This window comes from Sabethes cyaneus, chromosome 3 (genome assembly GCF_943734655.1).
Source record: "Sabethes cyaneus chromosome 3, idSabCyanKW18_F2, whole genome shotgun sequence".
Classification (NCBI taxonomy): domain Eukaryota; kingdom Metazoa; phylum Arthropoda; class Insecta; order Diptera; family Culicidae; genus Sabethes; species Sabethes cyaneus.
The window spans coordinates 14,061,002-14,086,689 of NC_071355.1; the positions used below are offsets into that span (position 1 = coordinate 14,061,002).

The following is a 25,688-nucleotide window of genomic DNA, read 5'->3' on the forward strand; positions in this document are numbered from 1 at the left end:
AAAGGCAATTAAAAAAACCACGGAAAGGTGGTGACAAATAGGCGGAAGCCTATTGAAAAAAGACGACAAACACAAAAAGCTTCCGAAAAAGCGAGCAAACAAAAATGCCACAAAAAACGACATAAAATGAATAGAAATCGCTGAAAAGGGTGAAATAACGGTGCACAGTGGAAAATATTGGGACAAAATACCCAAAATGGAGTTGAAGTTTTTCATGAAGTATTATTTTTCTATGAAAGTAGACAGACTAAATAACTTAATTGCAAAATTTCAAAGTGCTGGGAATGATACAGCTTTTTGGAGAAATTTTTGAATCTGAGGTTTGTGTGACAACTTCTCATATTTTTCATTCAACGCAAGTTTCGAAAAACGGTTTTTAATCGTATCCTGTTAGGTATTTGCATACAAAAAAAACGTGATTTGATATTGAAATGGTTATAGATTAGCACCTTATTTTGCAGATTGACGAAAATCAAGTACACTCTAAAATATATTTGCTTCAAATCTCCAAATAGTAACACACATGTGACTTCGCATTTTCAAAGTTTAGCATCTTTTTTTGGGAACGGAAGGTAACCGTCATTTTTTCATATTTTATGTAGAATTTAGTCTACTTTCCAAAAATCATATCCGCATTTTGCGCAGATTTGCGCAAAGACTAAAAATATTGTATTTTTTTTTTTTTTTTTTTTCCTGTATGGACTCATCACTGCGACCAGTAAGTTAGATCTATTGTGATATCGCCCGGGTGTTTGTTGTATAACCCGCACTGCATTTATTTTAGCTATAGTCGCTATTGAGTGAGCGATATGCTTATTGAATTTCTTTTTTTATGCGTGCTTGTGTGTAATTGGGTACCCTTCTTTCAATGCTTTACTCTACTTTATCCACCTCGTTCCACATGACAGCGCACAGTCCCCAATTATAGTCATCCCTGGCGTAGCAAACCAGTGCATTTTTACTACAAGGGTCTCATTTTTGCACTGTCAATAGGCCATATCGGGATAATATAGAACTCAGCATGAAGGAAGGGCGATGAGGGGCCTGAGAATAAACCCATGCTAAAGTCACTTTGACATCGAATGGCCTGATTCTACTAAGATTCGAACCCATGACCATTCGCTTGTCAAAGCAGACTCGGTAACCTTGCGGCTACAGAGCCCCCCTATATTGTATTTTATAGAACCATGTGTTTTTAGGCAATTCCACTTTGTAATTACTTCAAGCAATACTGTTACAGATATTTTTAAAGTAAATCTTTGAGCATTTAACAGGTATAGGTTAGTACCAGGTTGACAGAGCAGAAGTGACACTTTGATATTCAAATTTTAGTGAATAAACATGGTTATTGGCTGGAGAAAGCGCTATTTTTATAATTAAAAATTTATTTTTAAATGTGGCGCAACCTTATGATTTGCTGAGTGTTACAAGGTCATTACTACTTCTCCTAATTATCCCAATGCAAAAAAACACAAAATAAAAATAATAGTTCAAGTAGTTATGAAACTTTTCTTAGAGAATTATTTTAGAGACACCCTAATTATTGATTTTTTTAATATTTGAAAACTTTAAGTTTTAGTGGTCAATTTGGTTCACAGTTATATACAAAATAAGTAAGTTCCATGCTACTTTGCCAATTTTATTAGTTTTGTCTCAGTTTTGTTCTGACTGGCGCCACTGTGCGGTGGAAAGACGCCAAAGTCGCAAAAAAAACACCACAAAGAATGAGAAAAAATCGTTTGAAAAACGCCTAAAAGGCCAATTATCACGTGCTAAAAAAACGACGAAGAGCTGTCGAATGTACGAGTGAAAGACACTGAATGGACGAACGATGAAACAGTAAAAAGACGGCATTTTTGTTGTTTTGACAATGGCAAAAAGTAGACGAGAAGACAACAACAAAAGAATGGCGATACGACGACAAAAAAAAGTTAAGGAAAAGGCGACGGAAGACGACAAAATTCAACGGAAATAACATGAAAAGACGACGAAAAAACGTCAAAAACAGCAATAATAAATCGTGACAACGAACTGGACGACGAGAACATGTTAAGAGAATTACAGAGAGATGACAAAAAGAGGACGAATACGAATAAAGACAATAACATGACGAAAAGACGACGAAATAACGACGTAAAGACTGCAAAAAGGCGGCAAAGATACCGCCAAAACATGACGAAAAAGTGATGGCAAGCAAGGCAAAAAGACGGTAAAAACAATTGATAAAAGGACGCCAAAAACGCCAAAGAAGCGACAAAAAACAACAAAAAAGCAGACCATTAAAATACGACAAAAATACAACAGAGAGATGACAAAAAGACAACTAATACTGAGAAAAGAAATCAGTGTGATGACAAAATACGGCAAACAGAAGACAAAACTTTGGTGAAAACAATAAAAAAGTGAGGAAAAGGCGTCGGAGAGATGCCAAAACAAAAAAAGGAGATAAAAACGACAAAAAGACATTCAGAAGCGTCAAAACAAGCAAAAAAAAGTGACGAAGTGATGGCGAAACGCTAATGAAAAGTTGATGAAAAGGCGAAGGAAGACAACAAAAATACGACGGAAATAACAAGAAGAGACGACGAAAAAACAACAAAAAGACCAACAAAACAAAATTGAAAAACATACGATTGAAAGACATTAAAAAAACAACAAATCGTGACAACGTGTAAGACGACGAAAATAAGAAAGCGATGAAAAGACAACTAAAATACGACAGAGAGATGACAAAAAGAGGACGAATACGAAGAAAAGACAATAACATGACAAAACGACGACGAAATAACGTCGGGAAGACAGCAAATGCAAAAGAAAAAGATTGCGAAACATGACGAAAAAGTGATGGCAAGTAGGCAAAAAGACGAAGAAAATACATGAAATACAACAAAAATATGATAAAAAGACTCCGAAAACGTCAAAGAAGCGACAAAAAATAACAAAAAAACAAACGATTAATATACGACAAAAATACAACAGAGAGATAACTAAAAGACGACTAATACTGAGAAAAGAAAACAAAGTGATACAGCAAATAGAAGACAAAAATATGGTGAAAACAATAAAAAAATGAAGAAAAGGCGACGAAAAGATGCCACAAAAAAGGAGATACAAAAAGACATTCTGAAGCGTCAAGACATGCACAAAAGATGACAAAAAGATATTGACAGTAAAAGAAGAAGAGGAAGAAGAAGAAGACAATATTACTGTTACCTTAACAAAAAATAGAACAACGAAAAAATGACAAAAAAGTGACGAAAATGCAACAGAAAAAAACAGCGAAACGAAAATAAAAGACGGAGACAAATAAACTAGGACAAATGGATATAGAAAACAAAGAAAAAACAAAATACGGCGTTCAACCGTCGAATAGACAGCGATATGATGACGAAATACAACAAATAGGAGACAAAGAATGGCAAAAAAGTGACAAAAAGACGACGATTAGAATGACGGAAACACAAAACGGCACACAAAACAGAACAAAACGACAAAAACACGTATAAAAGCGTCAAAACATGCAAAAAGACGACGAAAATATAAGGACAATATGCATTTTTGCATTGCATTGTTATCTGGACAAGAAATAGGGCAACGAACAAATGGCAAAGAGGGGACTAGAAAAAAACGACGAAACGACAACCAAGACAAATAAAATCATTTAATGAAGAAAAGACGACCAATGATGAAACTGCAACAAAAAAAACGACCAAAAAACCAGCACCAGAGCTCAAAACACGACGAAAATATGATGAAAAGATGGTTTACAGACCACTGAAAGAAGTCAAAAATACGACGAAGAGAAGATAAAAAGTGGAGTAATACGGAGAAAAGAAAAGAAAACGGCGTTGAACCGTCGAACAAACAACAATATGGTGAGGAAATACAAACTGAAGACAAATGAAATGAAGAGGCGAAAACGTTGTGTAAAGACAACAAAAAAGCGATGAAAAGATTGCGAGATGACGAAAGACGACAAAAATACGACGGAAATAATATGAAAATACGATGAAAAGACGACAAAAAGACACCAAAACAACGGGAAAACACAAACAAAAGAACAAGACAAATACGAAAAAAGACATTTAAAAGCGTTAAAACATGCACAGAAGATAAGATTATACGACAATAAGACGACGAAAAGGCAGTACAAAGAATTGCAACAGGTAGAAAACAACAAAACAAAAACAAAAGATGATAACAAATAAATGAAGAAACGACGACAAATGACGCCAAAACGGCAACCAGAAAGATCAATAAAACAGCAAAAATCCGCCGAAAAAGCGTTGAAGCACAAATGTCGATTGAACTTTAAAGTAAACTAAAATTTGATTAAATTTTGCTTTTTTCCAATATGTATTTAAAACAAAATTATAACGTTTGCTTCGGTAAAACTACGGATTTTTCTTCAGCAAAATCTGGCAACACTCCTGCGGCCGCTCCTACCGAGGGTTCATAATCAATCAAAAGAATTGAACAAGGCATCGAGCAGCGAAACCACCGCCACGGAACGAACGGAAGGCTGATCACATCTTGAACTCGAATGGAACACAAAAGCCACTGTCTGCCTGTCTCACTCACGGAGTTACGGATCAATAGCAAACACACCATCTAGGGAAAAAAGAGCATCCTCAAATGACAGACATTTGTAGTAATTACTTCCTCCCACAATCAGTCTCAACCGTCGTCGTCGTCGTCGTCATCATCGTTCGTTCCCCTTTTCCCTCTTCGGCACAACATTACTGGGCAATCGGGGGGCCAAGATTGTTGTCCTTCAATCATGTTCAGTTCACAAACAAACAAAAAAAACGACACATCTTTTCAATAAAACCACTACCGCCTCCACACCCGCTCCCAGTGAAATACCGGAATATTTTCCCCGGCCATCCGTCCATCTATCCATCCATTGCCATCGTGTGACAGTCGGATGAGAAACGATTGACGAGAAAAACGAACAGAAAAAAAACGGTTCTTCGGAATTATCAGTGCGGTGCTACCGTTTAATGACAGACCTACGATGATGGTGACGGGAACCGGGGAGGAGGGACCGTATTTTGCGTGACCAAATCTCGCGTGCACTAATGATTAAATTTCGAAATTCATCTTTCGGACGAAGAGTGCGGTCTCCTATGCACACACACACTCTAGATTGATTCCTGGAAGGTCGTCAACATCCCCGTCGTCTGACTGATAAATCCCGTGGCGGTAAATTATTATTCTTTCCCGTTTTGCTAATTTGAGCTGTCATACGTGGCTTGTTTACATTAGGAGCCACTTAGAGCCTGACTAGCAATAGAAATGGGGATGCATCGTAGTAGGTGTCTTTTTCACCTCGTGACAGCTTCACCGACGACGACGACATTGTCGTCGTTGTCAACGTCAGCGTCAGCCAGCGTCGTCATCGTGGTTGCCCCTTTAAATGCCAATTAGTTCCGCACGCTCCTAGTACACTGCTAGCGCCTGCGATGATCCTGCGACGACGACGGAGTGAGTGCCCCATCCGGAGGATCCACTGTTGTGCTGTGCGCTGAAACTGGGCTCTTGTTTTTAACCTGTACCTACCGCTGCCCGTCCGCGGTTGGCATCGCATCTCATGATGCGATGGAGAGCGAACAAGGGACAGCAGAAAGGAAAATAAAAAGGAAAAAAAAACATAAAGCAAAAGAAGTGCTTCGCCATTTGTTTGTGCCGTTTGTGCGCGTTCGCCATCATTCACCGTGCCGACCACGACCAAAGAGAAAAGAGATGTAAAGTCGTTTTATATAAATTTCATAAAAGCTGAAACATATATAAATACAGATCGAGACTTGAGATTGCACATCGTTGGACTTTTTTTGCCATCTTCTCCTGCCACCAAGGCGCGCCGCGCCGCGCCGCTGGCTGCGCTGGATAGTCGGTTCGGTTCGGTTAAAGTTCTTCCCCGTCGTCGTCCTCAACGACGACGACGACAACGATGATGATGATGATATGCTCGTTCACATAAAATCTAGACTTCAAGTAGTGGTTTTTATCCATTTCTGCGTCGACGACCGCTTCTGCGACGAAGAAGCGGATACGATACGAGAGGATGTGGTAAAGAAAAAGATAAAAGCGACGCCCATAACCCCCGGCCTCCTTCGATTGTTCTCCCATACACATGCGACTGAAAACTGTTTCGCAATAATCGAGCTCAGTGGGCAGGGAGGTTCGACTGACTTTGGTTTGGTTTGGTTTTTTTTTTTGTTTCTGCTCCTCTATTCTGGCCCGCAGGACTTTCACCGCTCTCGCTCGTCAAATCCACCCCGACGCCCCCGAAATGCAGGTCTGAGATGCCTCGTTTTTTGTTTTATGACAGATATGTGCTAATTGCAGGTAAAGAACCCGGAATGCCATCGTTCGGCCGGCCCGACGGTTCCGACATGAATGACGACCGAATCCAGCACATCCTGTCCGAGGCTCAGTCGATGATCAAACGCGACCCGACCGGGCTCGGTACTCCTCAGCATCCCTCCCAGCAGCAGCAGCAACAGCAGCAACATCAGCAGCAGCAAATGCACCAACAGCTCCAGCTACAGCAGCAGCTGCAGCTCAACTCGCTGGACGACTCCCAGCATAGTGATAACGACTCCAAGTCTCCGCACAACCGGGACGTGCAGTCACCGTTTGCCAAAGATTACCTGAACCGACGAGCCGCGATGAAGAAGTTCGACAGCGACGACATCCCGCAGGACAAAATCGCTAAAATCTACCAGGAGGAGTTCTCGAAACTGATGCGAAGTCCTCGAGATTTTCCAAAGTAAGTTTACCGTCTCACTTTTTATGGTTTGTGGTTTGAAATCTAACCTTGTTCTCCTCAGTTTTCTTTTTCCACATTTCCTCAGTGGAGGAATGCCGCCATTGGAGCGTCTCCAGGACGATAACATCCGCATGACTTTGGAGGCTTACCACAGGGAGTTGGCGAAGCTGCAGCAAAGCGCTGCCACCGGAGGTGGCCTGCCAAACATGCCAAATATCTCGAACCTTCCGAACTTCCTGGCCCTCCACCAGCAACAGCAAGCAGCGCAAGCAGCTCAGCAGCATGCCGCTGCCGCTCAACAGCAGCAACAACAGCAGCAACAGCACCACCATCACCAGCAATCCGGACTGAACGGGTCCGCTCAGGACCTGTCGTTACCCAAAGAGAAACAATCAACCAAACTGAACGGTTCGCTGACCGATCTGGAGAGCGAAATCGATGCCGCCAACAAGGAGGTGGATGACGCCATGAAGCACAGTGCGTTCAGCTTAGTCAAACCGAAACCGGAACCGGGAACCTGTACGCCGACCACCACCGCGTCGTCCGCCCCGAGTCCGATCAGTAACAGCATCCTGCCACCGGTTATCGCACCTACGGATGACTTCGGTGTTACCGCCAGTCCGCTGCAACGAATGGCCTCCATCACCAATTCCCTAATTACTCAACCTCCCGTAACTCCCCATCACAGCACGCAGCAAAGACCGCTGAAAGCCATTCTGCCGCCCATCACTCAGCAGCAGTTCGATCTGTACAACAACCTCAACACCGAAGACATCGTCCGACGGGTCAAGGAATCCCTCTCGCAATACTCCATCAGCCAGCGGCTGTTCGGCGAATCCGTGCTCGGTCTGTCGCAAGGATCCGTCAGCGATCTGCTGGCCCGACCGAAGCCCTGGCACATGCTCACGCAAAAGGGTCGCGAACCCTTCATCCGCATGAAAATGTTCTTGGAGGACGACAACGCCGTCCACAAGCTAGTCGCCAGTCAGTACAAGATCGCCCCGGAGAAGCTGATGCGAACCGGCAACTACAGCGGAACCCCTCAGATCCCCGGAATGATCTCCAAACAGATGCCTCCCATGCCCAAGATGCTCAGCGACTCGATCAGTAAACTCCAGCAAGACCAAAAGACGCTCCTCCAGCTGCAAATATCTCAAATGCAACAGATGCCTCCCACGTCACAAGCCCAGCAACTCCAACAGCATCAGCAGCAGCTGCACCAGCAGCATCTGGCAGCTGCGGCAGCAGCCCAGCATCAAGCCCAACAGGAAGCCGCTGCTCGGCATCAACCTGCCTCGTCACAACCATCACCGATCCCCTCCTCCCAGCAACAAGTGCAATCCCAATCCCTTCACCAACAACGCCAGCAACCTTCGCCGCAAACCATGCTACTCACACCACCCGGCATTCCACCACAACACGCCATTCCGCTGCAAACTTCAGTCCCCCTTGGCATGGACAAGAAACCCGTCATGCTGGGAGTCCACTCGCCCCAGCAACAGTCTCAACCACCCCAAACACCCACTTCTCATCACCAACCGGGACCACCACCAGGAGTCAACACCATGCGCGGCAGTATGCACCAGCACATCTCGCCGACCGTCTACGAAATGGCCGCCCTTACGCAGGATCTCGACACGCAAGTCATCACCACCAAGATCAAGGAAGCCCTGCTTGCCAACAACATCGGTCAGAAGGTAAGTTCTCCAAACCCTTCTTTTACCAAACTTCAAACTAATTTCGCAATTGTTTCTGCGCAGATCTTCGGCGAAGCCGTCCTCGGCCTGTCGCAGGGTTCCGTCTCCGAGCTCCTCTCCAAACCGAAACCCTGGCACATGCTCAGCATCAAGGGTCGCGAACCGTTCATCCGGATGCAGCTCTGGCTGAGCGATGCCAACAACGTCGAACGGTTGCAGATGCTGAAAAACGAACGTCGCGAAGCGAGCAAACGGCGCCGATCGACCGGTCCGGGAGCGCAGGACAACAGCTCCGACACCAGCAGCAACGACACCTCCGAATTCTACCACTCCAATTCGCCCGGACCGGGTTCGGTCGGCTCGGCAGCGGCTCCGCCCAACAAGAAGCAACGGGTGCTCTTCTCCGAGGAGCAGAAGGAAGCCCTCCGGCTGGCGTTCGCCCTGGACCCGTACCCGAACGTACAGACAATCGAATTCCTGGCGACCGAGCTTGGGCTTTCGACACGCACCATCACCAACTGGTTCCACAACCACCGGATGCGGCTGAAACAGCAAGTGCCGCACGGTCAACCGAGCGAACCGATCCCGTCGCGTGAAAACCAATCTGGGGCGCCGTTCGATCCCGTTCAATTTCGGGTTCTGCTCAGTCAGCGACTGATGGAGATCCAGAAGGAGCGAATGGGATTGAGTGGGGTTCCGTTGCCTTACCCTCCGTATTTTGCTGCCAATCCGAACCTGGCAGCGCTGATTGGTCGGGGATTCATCCCCGGAGATGTGGATCTGGCAGCACTGAATAAAGCTGTTAGTGAACAGATGAGTGGACTGGATCTGTCGATGCCTTCCTCTGTGAAGCGGGAAGGTGAGGAGGAGTTTGAAGAGGATGGTGATAATGATGGGGATAGTGATGCGGAGTCTGTTGATGATGGGTCTAAGCGGGGCGGTGATGGAGATGATCACTCGGCGACGAGTTTATCGTTGGCTAGTTTGCAAGCTATGTCCCGGATTAACAGGCGAAAACCGGCGGCTCCACAGTGGGTTAATCCGGACTGGCAGGATGATAAGAAGACGAACATTCCAGGCGGCGATGGGAAGAAGGATGGCGATCTGCTGAATGGGGTTTGCATGCTGCAACAGGATGGAGTGCAGTCCGTTCAGCAGAGGTTTGTGGCGGCTATGGCTGCGGCTGCGGCAGCCGTCGCGGCGGCTGCCTCCGGCAGTGACAACGAGCAGGACGATGCCAAATCAACCCATTCGAAGCAATCGATTGAGGATCGAATGGATGCGGACGAACGACCGGAGAAAGATGAATCTTCTTCGGTGATTGGGGCTGCCTCGTCGGAGACGGAAGGCGAACGGTCGGAAAAAGACAAAGAACTCGTGCAGGTGAAGACGGAAATGATGATGGAGGAAAACGAACGGTGGGAATACTAAGCGAAACGCTTAGTAACGAACGCCCCCATCCAATCCCCCGAAAAGTGAGGTTATAAACCAACGAACAATATCGGTGATCAACGGTCAGCGCCGGCGACGCATACCACGGTGGGAAGCCAGCGGGAGCCAATAAAATAAATAAGGTCAGTGCAATCGAGAATAGCTAAACAAACAAAAAAAAACAAAACAAATAATTGTATGTATAAACAATAAGCGAAAATGATGATTCGAAGATGAAAAAAGAGCAAAGTCTGAGCGCTTCCGAGGGGCGGGAGGCGTTAGAGCTCGAACCCCCTCCGGAAGTGGATTACGGACGATTAATTGTGATTAAGGAAGAATGTCTCGTACTCTTCTGTTTTAAGTTGTTATCGAATTACTGATTTTTTTACACATAGGAAGCTCGTACTATTTTTTTTCCTAAGCCTCTAAGTCCAAACTGTCTGCGATCCTCAACTTCCTCAGTTGTAAACAACACACACACACACGCAAATGTTTATTTTCCGTTCCTTTCCTGTTGTATTGTAAATAGTTTCACTTTCAGTTCAGTTCTTAACCCTTTGAGAAATCGGTTAGTTTTACCACTTTTCCTTCTTTTGAACTATCAATATAAGAAGACTGTTAAAACAAGTTTTAAATATAACATAATATTGATAAAAAAAAAGTATGAATAATTAGTATATTTTAAGCCGCTAGCGTAACTTTTAAGAGGGATATACTTTTTATATAGAACAAGGGAAAACCGAAATCTTCTATTTTTCTGTTTGTAGTTCTACGATCGTGTAAGAAAAAATGAGTTTTCTCCAAATTGCATTTACTTCTACCTTCTCGAATCTTATCCGATAGTAATGAGTAAGCAGAATAATAACATTATTATCTAAACAAAAGAAATAATAAGCAAAAAAACACGTACTTATAGGTAAATTGAATTAACGATGAATGTCCCGTTTTCCAAGCAGAATAAAAAACAAACAAAACAAAAAGCCCGAACATTTCCTGCGAAGTAAAGATAATTATAATCAAAAAAATCTAAACTTTAATCGAAGGGGCAACTCGTGAACGGAAAATCAAAATATTTGAAACGAACTCAAAGCAGGCTCTGGCTTATCTTCTTGTACATAAATTCCCATTAAACAGCAAAAACAGTGTTTATAAGAGGTGACACACATACTCAAACACACACACACACACATTCACACGGACAGACAGACAGACACGTAACAAATATGAAAATGGCCAAATATCTAGCGGATAGTTATGTAAATCTCGGGAAATAGCGGAAATTATAGGTTAACGAGTCTTTTCGGCTGACCAGCCGGCTGCTGTCAGCGGATGATCGGTGTTTTTAACGATGATTATATTTATTATTTCTTTTCCATTTTTTTTCTTCACACTGGTTTTAGCAGAGCAGTGACCGTTAAAAAAATTATGCGAAAATTACAGGATTTTAGAATGACTCAAAAAACCCCGTACATTGTCAAGCTGAAGAAAGAAAAACATATGTTTATCAAGCAAGTAAGGATGAAACGATCTCAAAACCAACCAAATATATTTAAACAATCTAAACAAAAACACAAAATAGCATGATGAAAAACAGAGGAAATGTATTGTATTTAGCGGAGACAAGTAAAAACGAACGGAAAAAGTCAGTAATCGAATTTCCAAAAACAACCCCCCTCTACTTTAATCGGGGTGCGCTGATTGTTTGAAACTTTTCCGACCGAACGTCGTCAAAACGTTTCAAAACAGTCGCTCGCCTGACGTGTAAAAAGAAAAATCTTTTGTAAATAATTTTCTCAGTTGAAAAACAAAGAAACAAAATCATCGGAAGCTAATCAGAATCAGAATACAACATCAGAACAAACAAGCAAACAAAAAAATGATGAACGCATATCCGAATTTAATGGAGCAAAAAAGCAACCCACACAAGAAGTGGAAAAAAAGTCTTGTATTTATTCAGAATTTTTAAGTGAACATAAGAAAAAATATTCGTTTTGGTCAAGCAAACAAACAAACAAACAAAACGGCAAAAACGCTTTTCTTCGTTTGTCATTGGCGATTGGATCGAAGCAAGCTGCGCATGCTGTTTGCATCAACCGGTCCATCAAATTGTTTGATTCAAACAACAACAGCAACATCAAAATAACGGAAACAAAACAAAACGAACGAAAATAGCTAGGAATGTGAACTTTCCGTATCCGGGGGCGGGGGAGGGGTGGTAACCGCCCCGGAAAATGTTTACCCTGTAAAAATTGAACTATAAAAACACACACTGGAACGAAATGAGTACTTTAAAGGAAAATAATAATTTAAAACAAAACAAACAGGAAAATTGCAATACGTAAAAGCGTCAAACAAAAAAAAAAGGACAAGAAAAAAAATCGGCCGAACGCGCGCCAATAGTTCAAAATGAATTTATTATCTGCTTAATTTTTTTGTTTTGTTTTTCCTTTTAACGCTTTTTGTTCTGAAAGAATTAAAAATGGCAATTCTTCATGAGAGAGAACACAGCGCGCAAAGTGTGCGACTTTAGAAAAGTCGCACCAGTCTCCCAGCAACAATATGAAATGAATATAAAGAAAGAAAATATCAAGCAAGCAAACAAACAAACACAAATTACGTTTTTAAGAGAAAGTTTGTTAATTTATTATTCGGTTAGTTTTTACGATTATAATTATAATTACGGACGAGTATGCTTGAAGCGAAGTGGAGAAAACAAAAAGCGAGGAACTTAACTTTCCGACGAGAGAAAATCTGTTTTATTTTAGTTTATGTTTTCTGTTTTTGTCGCTGCCTCTAACCGGAAGCGGTCGAAATACACCTTCCCTCCCCAATTTTGTGGCGCGAATGGGCTGGGGGCTGGGGGGGAGTGAAAAATCTATGTAGATAAACGAATGTTGAATTGAATGGGAAAGTTATTTCCGTCGCAAGCAAACAAAAAAAAACCACAATCGGAAGGAGAAAATAAAACACAACAAAAAAAGAAACAATGGAAAACGGATTTATGTTGAATTAGGTAAAATTTTAGATCGCGTGCGCGATCCCGTTCATGTGTGTAAAAATGAATTAATTTGTGACACAGGAAAAGAAAAAGGAAAAAAGCAAAACAAACAAAAACATTTAACAAAATATGCAAAAAACCGTGTAGCTCTAGCCATAGAAAAAGAAAAAAAATCCAGACACACCCACAGCAGCGGAAGAAGGGACGGCTTGCGGCTGAAGGAACTGTCATGAAACTGGTCATGAACCCTCTGAACCGTGGGCTTTCCCAAAAGTTTTGTTCAAAGCCCCCCTTCCAAAACCCCACTGCTGGGCGAATTATTATAACATACAGCGGGCGGGTAAAAAAAGGGAAGAGCGAACGTCGTCGTAATCAAGTGGAAGAAGGGCGGACGGAATAAAGAAATCTGTAAATACCTATTATCATATCATTATATTATATTAATTAATTATAATTATTATATATTAAAATTATTATTACAATTATAATGGTAATATTATTACATTGAATAAATAAAATTAAAAGGTAATAAAACATACTGGAAGGGTTTCCTGATTACGGTGATTGTTGAAACAAACAGGAGTGAACATTTTTTACATAATTCCCAAAATTTTCTGTAAAATATTTTATTTATTTTCGTATAATTAAATGTTGACGATGACAGGCGCCAACTCACCTCAGCGTGACAGCCGATCGCAGCAAACCATGCCGCGAACAGTTGTCAAATTTTTTCGCGATTGTTTTCATCTACCACGCTTGTAGGAACGAATCTTTGAAACAACTTTCAGAAAACAAGAATACCTTTTCTAAACAGTGATTATTCGTGTTATTTTAATAGGTTACAAGTTATTTAGTCTGTGGAACAATATTTCAGTGAATTTTGTTTAACCCTGGCGTGTGATATTGCAGCATTTTCTACTTTAAACACACAAAAAAAGCTGTCATCGCGAATATTGATACTTCCTGTCGGAAGGCTCCGACAACGCCGTTGGACAAGGAAGGCATGGATTGGTGAGAGTTTTCCTTGAATTCACATTACTATTTCGTTTTTCTTTCATAGATTGCCTTTTTTATAATATTCAATTTGTATGAAGGAAAAATTCAAAATGTTCAGCTGGAAGTACCCTTTCCAGTAACCACAAAAACTTCGTCGCTTTGTATTATTGGCTTTCGAATTAAGAACAAATTAATTATTTTAATACCAAATAACCTCAAAATTAACTGCCTAAGTGTGTCACAACTCGTTGAGAAATGTAGGTTAGGCACTAGCAAAATTTTCGTACAGGTTTGGTCAGAAGGGGTTCGCAGAATTTTATGAAAACTTGTGCGCAGTCATACTTAATAGGACTTATGAATGCAATGCCTAGCTAGGCCTATTGCAAAAGCAAAGTCTTGGTCGCTACATTCCGACGAAATTTGGCCTCCTGCTTTTTGTTCGACGGACTTTGTCGCCTACTGTGCAGGACAATTGAGTAATGCGCTGTAACACTATAGGGTGGGTGTTTTTACACCGGCAGCGAGTGGTCTTACCTTGCTCACCCCTAGGTAGTAACGTTATAATAAGGACTGCCTGTAAACTAGAACAGTTAGCAGTAAGAGGCGCTAAAGGGTTACAAAAGCTTCAGTCGTTCCATAAAAAGCTCAACTGAAAGCTAGATTCGCACAACTTTCACTCACCATAATGGTTTGTGCATAGGCTAACTAGCGTTACGTGCCTCGTTATGGCACCATAACGCACATGTGCTGTTGTGCGGTAGCTTTGCGTGGTAACGCTTTCAAGCTCTGTTGGGAACGTTGTTGACTCGAAGTTTTCTTTCATGCTATATGAAAAGGGATATGGGGTAAAAACATTTTTTTTAAATTTATATATATTATCTTTTGCTTGTTGAAGTTAACTACTTTCAGGTTAAATAAATGCACTTCGTCACTTCGTCAAACATTTATTTTACAAAGTTTGATTAATTTCACTTCCAGTGAGCATTTGCTGTTATATAGAAGTACTAGCTGACCCGACAAACTTCGTATTGCCACAAATTAATCTGTGTTGTACTTAAATCCTGAATCTCGGATGACCTTTCTCACAATCTCGAATTTTGCAAGTTTCTGGGGAGTTCATGGGTGTTTTAATATACAAATTTTCCTCACAGTAAAGTAGAAAACAACTCCCCCCGTCGCTCAGCCTGATAAAATAAAGCGGATAGCATTTAAATATTCGCCATCATCAATTCTCGGTTGACCATAACGCGGAATATAGAGTTTCGCAGAATACCATTTCACGAAAAACCTCACGCGGGATGTACCATTTCACGGAAAATCTTTTCGTAGAAAGTACCATTTCGCAGGGGTGATCCAACTGAAGAAAAGTAATAGAGGTCAGTAGATCTAGGAAAATAAATAAACCTAGATAGAGGTGATCTCTACGGGAGGCTGCCCCCGCAGTGGCCGGTGCTTCCGACGGCAGGTAGCCGGCAACACTCGCGGCCTGTGGCCGTCTCGCGCTGAATTATCTAATGTTACTATTGATAGTTTTTGGTGGTCTTGTGATTGAAATGTTATTGATAGCCGACTCCACTGCTGACATCGCAGACTTGTTTCGTTCTCATTTTAGTAACATGTTCACAAATAAACGTCTCGAACCGCAGGATGTAATTGTCGCTACCGGAAACGTTCCCCGACTTTCTGTACCCGCATTGCCATTTGTTATCTCCGTTGACATGCTTAAATCAGCTGGAAAAGCCTTAAAATCATCTAAGGGACACGGCCCAGACGGTATCCCGTCAGTCATTCTGAAACGCTGTATGGAGACACTTGCGACACCTCTTGCAACAGTATTTAACTTATCCTTAGCTACAGGCGTATTCCCAAACTGCTGGAAACAATCGTATGTTTTTCCTGTTTTTAAGAAAGGTTGCAAGCGAATCGTATCGAATTATTGTAACCGATCGTTACAGTATAATTAAATACTTTTTTAAATTACTATGCAAGATTATCATAAACGCCCACCTATTTTGAATATCAGTACTAAACATTAACACACTTCAAACACACGCTACAACACCGATGGGTAGACGGGTAACGGCACAATACACAATACAGTCGACAAACCGCCAAATCTATGGGTAGTTCTCGATAATGCGCCAACGGCCATTTGAAATCAGGCGAGCGAGTGCTCAAGAAGTGCATAAAGCTGTAATTATTCAGGTGCCAAAGTGCGACTTTAAAAGTCTTTTATATAAAATCAATTGTCTGAGACAGGCATTCAGGTAATTTCAAAGGAAACATAAAACCTACAACTCGACAATTAGGCTAAAAGGGTAAATTTCCCTCCCATATGCAGAACCTTTTGGTATATTTCGGTATACTTGGACATATTTTTCTGTCGATACCGTTTATTGCGATTGGCAATCGCATTTCCGGGAGCTTGCGAGCAACCGAAGGCACTTTGAACGTCTAACCGTAAAAGACCAGCGATTCGTCCTCTGATCGTCCGCGTTCATAAACGCCAAGGAGGACCACAACCCTCGGGCATCGGCCCTAAGTACAAAGGAGGATTCTCTTCTCGGCCTGGCAAAAGTCGGTATCGTCCGTCGCCAGCCGATTTCCGACAACGAAGGAAGCGCCTGAAAGAACCCACCTGGAACGCCTTTCCAGGTCGCCCATTTGCCACCCGTTAAGAGTCGACGCCATTTTGCAACCGGCCGGGAAGACACCGTTAGCTGCCGCGGGGATCAACGAGCGCTCGTCGGTCTCGTCTTCGTCACCGTCCACGAGCAGAGAAGGAAAAAGTGAGTGATACGCACCGTGATCCCAACCTATCGAACACACCACACTGCACTATAAAGTACACGTTTTTCAAAGAAGTTGGCCGTTTCAGTGAGAACTTTGTATCGCGAAATCCCTCTAGTTTGCCCAGTAGCGCGCCGACCTTGCGACGAATTCCGGGTCTCGTGCTGCTGAAGTTGGTCGGGGTAGCAGCTCAGTTGGGAGTTGTTACATTATCGAGGCATTGCTGCGTTAAGTGCCACTTCTAAACTGTTCGAGTTAATTATTCTTCAAGAGCTAGTCCAGAGATACAAACATTACATTTCGCCTGATCAGCACGGATTTATGCCAAAACGATCCACGTCAACCAACTTAACCTGCTTCACGTCGTTTGTGATATGCCAAATAGAGACTGGCAATCAAGTGGACGCAATATACACAGACTTATCCGCAGCATTTGATACTATGAATCATCAAATAGCGATAGCTAAATTTGATAAACTGGGCATGAATGAACATTTGCTTCTTTGGCTCCAATCTTACCTAAGCGGTCGGAGTATGTCTGTTAAAATAGGTGATCATATTTCATCTCCGTTCTCAGTTTGGTCCGGCGTTCCACAAGGGAGTCATCTTGGGCCTTTTTTATTCTTGTTATACATGAACGATGTCAATTTCATTTTGAATTGCATGAAACTTTCGTACGCCGACGATTTAAAACTATACTACACTATAAAACAACCACAAGATGCACTTTTCCTACAAAAACAGCTGGAAGTTTTCGCAGAATGGTGCCAAATGAACCGCATGTCGCTTAAGGGCCAAACAGAATGCTGCGTCAACGCATCCGTCAGCGTCAATTTGACAGTAAACCCATGGGAAAACTGTCAGAATAACGCTGACGGACGCGTTGACGCAGCATTCTGTTTGGCCCTTTAACGTATCCAAATGCTCGATAATCTCTTTTGGTCGAAGACAATCACTATTCCACTTTAACTATGCCTTAGAGGGTGTGCAGTTGAAGCGCGAATCAACAGTCAAGGATTTGGGAATCCTAATCGACACTAAACTAACCTTTAAGGATCACGTCGCTTACATCGTGTCAAAAGACTCTTCGCAGCTGGGCTTTTTATTTCGCTTTGCGAAGAAGTTTAAGGTTGTTTACTGCCTGAAAACTCTATATTGCTCGATTGTGCGACCTGTCCTAGAATATGCGTCCATCGTCTGGTCTCCTTATTACCAGAACGAAACTCAACGCATTGAGGCTATTCAGCGAAAATTCATCCGCTTCGCTCTACGTCATCTCAGGTGGACGGCTCCATTAAATCTGCCTAGCTATAAAAGCAGATGCATGCTTATTAATTTGGAACTACTAGAGGAGAGACGAAATGTAGCAAAAGCGTCCTTTATTGGTGATCTCTTGCAAGGACACATCGATTGTTCTGCGCTGCTCAGTACCTTAGATATCAGCATACGTCGCCGCAATCTTCGGTCCCATTCGTTTCTTAGCATTAGCTCAGCAGCGAGAACAAATTATGGACTTAACGAACCAATGCGTAGCATGCCTCGTGTATTCAACAAATGTTATAACGTATTTAATTTTAATGTATCTCGACAAACTAATAAGTGTAGTTTTAAGCGTGTATTATGTTAATGTATGTTGTCTATGTGTGTGTACCTTTATGCATCTATAGTTATATAGCACAATCTGTCATTGGGGTGACTTTTTACCTGTTGACTAAGCAATTAAATAAATAAATAATGTTTTATGAAAGAGTCTAAAATTTCTCGAGTTCGATTTGTATGAGAGTCCTTATCCCCTACCACAGGGATGAGGGGTCTCAAACCATCATTAAAAAAATCCTGCCTCCAAAACCGCCCACATGCCAAATTTGGTTCCATTTGCTTGATTACTTTTCGAGTTATGAGGAAATTTTTATTTCATTTGTATAGGAGTCCCCCCTCCTAAAAAGGGAGAGGGGTCCTAATTCATCATGGAAAAAATTCATGCCTCGAAAAACACCCACATGCCAAATATGGTTCCATTTGATTAATTTGTTTTCGAGTTATGAGGAAATTTGTATTTCATTTGTATAGGAGCCCCCCTCCTAAAGTGGGGAAGGGTCTCAATCCATCATAGAAAAAATTCTAGTCTCCAAAAACGCCCACATGTAAAATTTTGTTCCATTTGCTTGATTAGTTCTCGAGTTATGCAGAAATTTGTATTTCATTTGTATGGGAGCCCCCTCTCTTAGTGGGGGAGGGGTCTCTTACCATCTTAAGAACCTTCCCTGGCCCCCAAAACCCCTATATGCAAATTTTCACGCTGATCGGTTCAGTAGTTTTCGATTCTATAAGGAACATTCGGGCAGACAAACAAATCCATTTTTGTATGGGAGCCCCCCCCCCCCCCCTCTTAGTGGGGGGAAGGGTCTTTTGCCATCGAGAGAACCCTCTCTAGCCCCAAAAACCCCTACATGCAAATTTTCACGCCGATTGGTTCAGTAGTTTTCGATTCTATAAGGAACATAGGGACAGACAGAAATCCATTTTTATAGGTATAGATTTGCTCAGTTTTTGCTCGCAGGCATCGTTTAAAATTCTAGATTGATGGGGCATTCTTGCACGAGGGTGGGAGGTTATTGCATAGATTGCTGACGATACAGAAAATTTTTTACGACCGAACTTGGTGGTAAATCTTGGCGGGTAAAGATGACCTATTTGTCTACTGAAGCGACTTTCGTGCATTCTACTCGGTACAGAAGAGGAATCAGTAATGATATTTCGCAAGTGAACCAACATTTGGAACTCTTGTAGCACTCGGATCGGTAGCATTGAATAATCAGGCTTCTGGCATAGTAGTCGTGTAGTATGTAAACAGCTTTTGTTGCACCAGTTTTGTATCATTCAGAGTTCTCATAATGATGACTTGGAGTGGGGACTGAACTAGTGAAATATATTGTGTTTTTAACGTGGTCACAGGTAGGAAGGAGGAAACTTTCCTCAAAATCCCATTTACTTTACCAGCCGAGAGCGGTGGTGTCTCTTGCGGTTTCAAGAATTCCTCTCCACTGTACTCGATCCTGGGCTACTCGTCGCCAGTTCGTTGTGCGTCTCTCAACACACGCAAGTCGGCTTGAGCCTTGTCGACCTATCTAGCACGTTGGGTCCCTCTATTCCTGGTCCAGTGAAGTTTTTGAAGAAAACGGATATCACTGCACAGTCGTCCGGCATCGTTGCGACGTGGTCGGCCCACCGTAGTTTTCCAACTTTCGCCAGGTGTACGATGGGAATCTCTCCCAAAATAACTCAACTAACTAAACATAAACACACTGTATTTGAACTTAAACTCAACCTGCCAAGTGTTGGTAGAGTTTGCGATACGTCGCAGGCTTAATAAAGGGGTTGTGGAATCTCCAGCACCTCTGTGGTTCAAAGGAACATTACTACCGGCGAGCCACAGGGCCTAGGAGGAGGAGTGGATTCTAATCCGGTAGTAATGCTCCGATTACAGCTTGATTCGATTCATGAATCAGACCATTCGATGTTAAAGTGACTTTAGCATGGGTTTATTCTCAAGCCCCTCACCACCCTTCCTTCTTGCTGAATTCTATGTCATCCCGATATGGCCTATTGACAGTGCAAAAATGAGACCCTTATATGCGCTAAGGCTATAATTGGGGACAGCGCTGTAACGTGGAACGAGGTGGGTAAAGTAGAGAAAAGCATTGAAGGAAGAGTACCCAATGACACACAAGTACGCATAAAATTCAATAAGCATATCGCTCACTCAATAGCGATTATAGCAAAAATAATTGAGTGCGGGTTATACAACAAACACCCGGGCGATATCACAATAGATCAAACGATACTGGTCGCAGTGACCATACAGGAAAATAAAAAATGAATCCCCCAGCTTGGATAAAAGATTGCGGTACACAACTTCTTAAGCGTTGCTTCACTCTTTGTTTCATTACTTTCTTTTTCCGTTCCCTCCGTAAATTGTAAAAACTATCGGTATATAAAAACGTATTTGTACTTTGTGACTATCAAATAGAAAATGCCTTTTATTAAACAGCGCATCACCTTGTTACCGGTGTTATACCAATGACAACAAAGTCGCTCTACGATACAACCAACCATACGCAGTTTTACAAAACGATAGGGACCAAAAGCTTGGAAAAGTTGGAAATCTAACTAACTGTGAGTAGCCCCTATTAACCCCAAAATTCGCCTAAAAATTGGCTGCGCTGTAGTATCCGGGTTTTGACGAATGAGAGCGAAATTTGATCTCTGTCTGGTGGGAAAACGCGGAAGAAAAGAGGAATCAAAAACGGAAGGCAGTTGGCTGTGGACATCCGTGTGGATCAGAAGCCACTTTAGTTGTCGCACATTTTGAAGTGTTCCGCGTGTGCATGTTTTGATTGGAATTTTGGCCTCGTGCGCGGTATTAAAAGGTCGTCAATCTATCGGAGCCGTTCGGAAACCAGCGACCTGGAAAGTTCCCGGAACGGAGGCAGAATTGTGGGTCCGACGTTTCCCTCGGGACCAAGTATCTACACCACGCCATAGTTGCTGTAGTTATCGAGATACCCTCACGTCGCCGAGCCAACGAGTCACAAGGAAACAGTGTTCCGGAACCAGTAAAGTACGATCGTTGTTGAGTACCACGTGCATTTACCGAAACATCGTCTGTTTTGGACAGTAATGGCATCCAGTTTTTTCGATAACCTCATTTGACACCGGAAGAAGACACAGAAAGCATCGGCGGACAGAAATCGTCTGTAAGTTTCAACTGTAGCCTATACCCCGGACTGTCGAAGGGTGCTATAGTGGCCGACGAGCCCCTTTCCGATATCGTCGTCGTCACACGGGTGGGTTGCCAGGAGGAAACGGACGTTTCGAAGGCTAAAGCTTACTAACGCTGAGGCCGATGAGTTTCCCCTGCGCATCCGAGCACCAGAAGTAGAACCTTCGCCCACGTGATCAATGGAACCGAACAATACGTCGATGGTGCCCACCAAAACAGGTTCCCGTTGAAGGACAGAAATGATTGTAAGTCAGCCTCTTTATGACCCGCATGAAACCGGAATGAGCTCCACCGTATCCTGCACGGCCGCAACATAACCCTAAAATAAATATGTTGCGGCGTAATATGCGAGTGGCGTTCTCGCGCAGCGACTGTTGTTTGACTCTTGGCTTAAGCGAAAATTTGAAATGATTGTGTTGCGGCAGAAAGCCGCATTGTAATATTCCCTCGCAGTTAGCTTCTATTGTAGAACCGAATATTGTCGCAAAACGCTACTGTCTGTTCAACTGAATTTTATGCACAAAGGCTATTGTTCTGAACACGTAATAAACTATTTACTACAAGTGTATAAAAGGCAATCAGTAAATAGCATTCAGCATTCAGTGCACTAGCAGCCACCGCCGTTGGCGGATGGTTGCCGTCACACAATCCATCCTTTTATTCATTGTGTGAGAAAGCCAGTCCCGTTGGTGTCCGCGAGAGGAACGCATTTGTTTTCTTTGAGTATTTGGTCTTGGCCGCATTTATGTTTAGAACACTCGTAGTAGATTCCGATTTCGTCGGATCACCCCTTCAAGAGCGATGTTGAATAGCATGCAAAATATGCCGTCACCTTGTCTCAACTTTCGCCGTGTCGCAAAGTAACTCAAAAGTATCCCCGATATGCACACGAAACACAACACTTTCTCCAATGTAGCCCTGTTCAGTGGCGTCAGTTTATTCGCAAAACCGTGTTCGTGCATTATCTGCCATAGCTGGTCTCGATCGACTGTATCGTATGTTGCTTTGAAATCAATAAAGATGTGATACGCGGACAGGTTATACTCCCGACATTTCTGGTAATTGCGCGGACCCTCATCAAGCCCGCCTGGTATTTCCCTACAAAACCTTGTGCTATCGGCGACAGCAAAAGTAACAAAATCATAATCAAAAATTTTTTGGAAGGCACCCCCTAGGCCCCCTCTAGAGAAATTTCCTAGCTAAGCCAATGAATGCAGGTATACAATAAAATATGTCTTTGTCGCCAGTCGGCTGGTAAAAGACAATATTTTATCAGCAACTTGAACAAAAGGGACAAACATCAAAAACCTTAAGAAAAAGACTAGCTTGCTTTGACCTAAAGTCTGGCGTACAAAAGTTACCAACGTTACCTTGGTAACTACCAAACACTGCCACTGCCGACCCAGTGTGACATGATTAAGGTTGCTTTTGTTGCGTACGATACGTGTTGCATACATCAGTGTGTCTTTTTCGCAAGCAACAACATAGTTGTTTGTTATGAAACATCTGTATCCACGATAAACAGCTACGATAACTTGTCTTTGTCCTAACTTCCATGCAATAGTGACAAACTTTCATCATACGTTGTCGCAACATCTTGAAGTAGGGACAATATCATTGTCTCTTGCGCGTTCGTGATTTTTGATTCCCTGATTTTGGGTCACACATAATTATTGATCACTTTTGACTTTTGTGACTTATTTTCGTTCTAATATTACTCATTGATAGAAAAAATGATTTTTCATTAATAGATGTATTCATTCTGTACTACTAAACAAGTCTATAGTAGGCATGAACGCCGAATAAAATAAGTTTTGAATTTTTTCATTTTGCTGCATAGTCCAGCTGTCAAACTAACGCTGAAATTGTAAACATCTGAACGTGCGGCTAGTAAATTCGTAAGCCTTGTTAAAATAAATTAAATAGCTAACTGGGCGGTTGTTTTGTTCTGATTGTTCTGATAAATGATTTGTTTTAAGCTGAAATTAGTCGTCATCGATTCTGCAAATTTCAAAAGCAGTTTTTTGTTTGAATCAAAATTTCTGTTCTCGAAAATATATTCGCTGTGTTCAGATTGGCAAGAAGAATACAGTGAATACATTTCTATAAACAGAACCCCGCTTTTGGGTCCAAAAACTGCTTCCGAAATTGGACTCTCCGACGAAAAATTAATGTCTGCTAGTTTTCCGTTAAAGTAGACATTAATTTGTTTTGTAGAGCGACGATTCGTTAAGTGACCCATGATTGTAGAACGACTGTAAATATATTATTCTTGAACATTTTCTACTTGCATCCCATTGTCTGCCAGTACAACCACCAACCCGACTGTTTGCTGTGGAGAGAGAGAGAGAGAGACTCAGAATGGAAATCAGTATGTAAGTCGAGCAAAAACGATTACGCAGAAGCCGGTAGGCGTGCAATTGCAATTGCAGCTTGCGCCGTCCGGTGCCCTTTTCGCGCGTACTTACTTACCACTACTGTAAAGGTACACGAATGCACTATGCCTGCATACAAGCGCAGCGCACATTGCAGGCATGCATAAGTGCAGTGCAATTGCAATGCAACCGAGACTCGGAGTTTGCCGGCAGCTTGCTTTCGATCGCGACTATCAACGCCTGCTTCTCGGCATGTCAGCCTGATCCACTCGACTTATGCACTAAAGAAAATAAGTTTTGTTATTGTTGAAAAATAGTTGGATAGTTCGCTGCTTGCTTGGACCAGACTGCAGCTACGAGTAGAGTGGAGGGGTGTAAAATGTTACTTCTTGAAATCTGTTATTAAAACATCAACGGAATTCATCAGTAATTGGAATGTACTCAGTCAAGTCATACAATTCTGAATATAATTTCTTTATCGATGTGCGTAGTAACCTATTTCCTCTCCGTTGAAGGCAAAAGTGAGCCAAGTAAGCGATATTTATTGTTCATGCGGGATGAAACCTTACCAGTTTCATGGAACAAACAAAACTCACTCCCTATCTTCATTGACATCCAGTTGAGCAACCTGCCTGTGACAGTTTCGGTGACACAAAAAAGGCTAAAGATGTTTAACCCCCTTTTAGCACACCCTCCAGAAAACTGAAATTATGTTGTACACACAAAAAACAACACTCAACAACCGAAAGCCGCAATTTATCACTTTCCCTTTTTTCTTGTTGAGTTTGCTCCTCAAGGACGACGGGATGGACATTTGGAGGCTGCACGAGCAACCAGAGAGAGAGACTGAAACAAAAAAAACCGACTGATTGCCCGGAAAAGAAAACAAACTGGGGGAAAAAAACAAACCGATGAAAAAGACAGGATTCTGGCTGGGGATGATTTTACCTCCTCCGTTTGCGGCACTTGTTATGACTGGCTGTTATCGTGGTTTGCCAAAAAAGTGGACAGCCAAAAAAAAAGTCGGCTAAACGCAACGGAACAAACGGGAGCAACCGCAGTAAAAGTGCAGTCTAGGGGAAGGGGCAAAAAGATACCATCAGCTGAAATTATGAGGATGAAAAAACTTAACTGCGGCCTCCTCTGCATATTAATGATTGCATTGGTTGGTGACCTTTTTGCATCGCAACTTCATTAAACTGTTATGTACAATTTTTGATCTAATATTGCCGACATTTCTATACAGCTCTAAAGCATTTAATTTTAATTCTATGTCATTTATGGAGTATGGAAATTGAGAAAAAAATGTAACTTCTTGTTTCCACGACTAGTTTTATGCTTTCAATAATTCAGTCTGTAATTTTACATTTCCGAAAATTGCTTCGTGACTCAATTGGAGCTAATTTAGATTTACCATTTCATCTGCCAGTCGATTTTGATCATTGGCCTTCTTCGAGATTTTGAGCACCTTGGTGTACAAAAGTAACTGGAGAGCCACGAATTGCACACAGTTGATTGATAGATTCAAGAGATGCATTCGCAAAGTTGACATGACGACCGCGCACAACGCGCCTGTTCCGACATCAAACGGAAGCTTCGCCGTACAGCCGATTACGGACCGTTTTCAAATTTTCACTAATTTTGTATAAAATGTATTCTATCGACTGGTGTCTTTTTGAAGTTAATTTTCACTTTTTGTCCGGCTTTTCAGTGTTTTGAAGAAATTAACACAGGCTTAAATACAAAGCCGAAACGTCGGAAAGAATTTAAAAATCTGTTCTGATTTCTATAAAACTACAAAAGACCGAAAAGTCGGACAAAAGGTGAAAATTAGCATCACTAA

General features: G+C 42.3%; 1 protein-coding gene across 1 annotated transcript in view; it reads left to right on the forward strand.

Annotated features, from left to right (window-relative positions):
* The window catches only part of LOC128739290 (homeobox protein cut), a 64,367-nt gene extending 54,464 nt beyond the window's left edge, over window positions 1–9,903 (forward strand). Inside the window, exons 5-7 of the mRNA XM_053834769.1 lie at window positions 6,352–6,775; window positions 6,837–8,472; window positions 8,536–9,903. Of these exons, the coding sequence (XP_053690744.1) occupies window positions 6,352–6,775; window positions 6,837–8,472; window positions 8,536–9,903 (3,428 nt within the window). The remainder of the gene's footprint in view (window positions 1–6,351; window positions 6,776–6,836; window positions 8,473–8,535) is intronic.
* The last annotated feature ends 15,785 nt before the right edge of the window (window positions 9,904–25,688 follow it).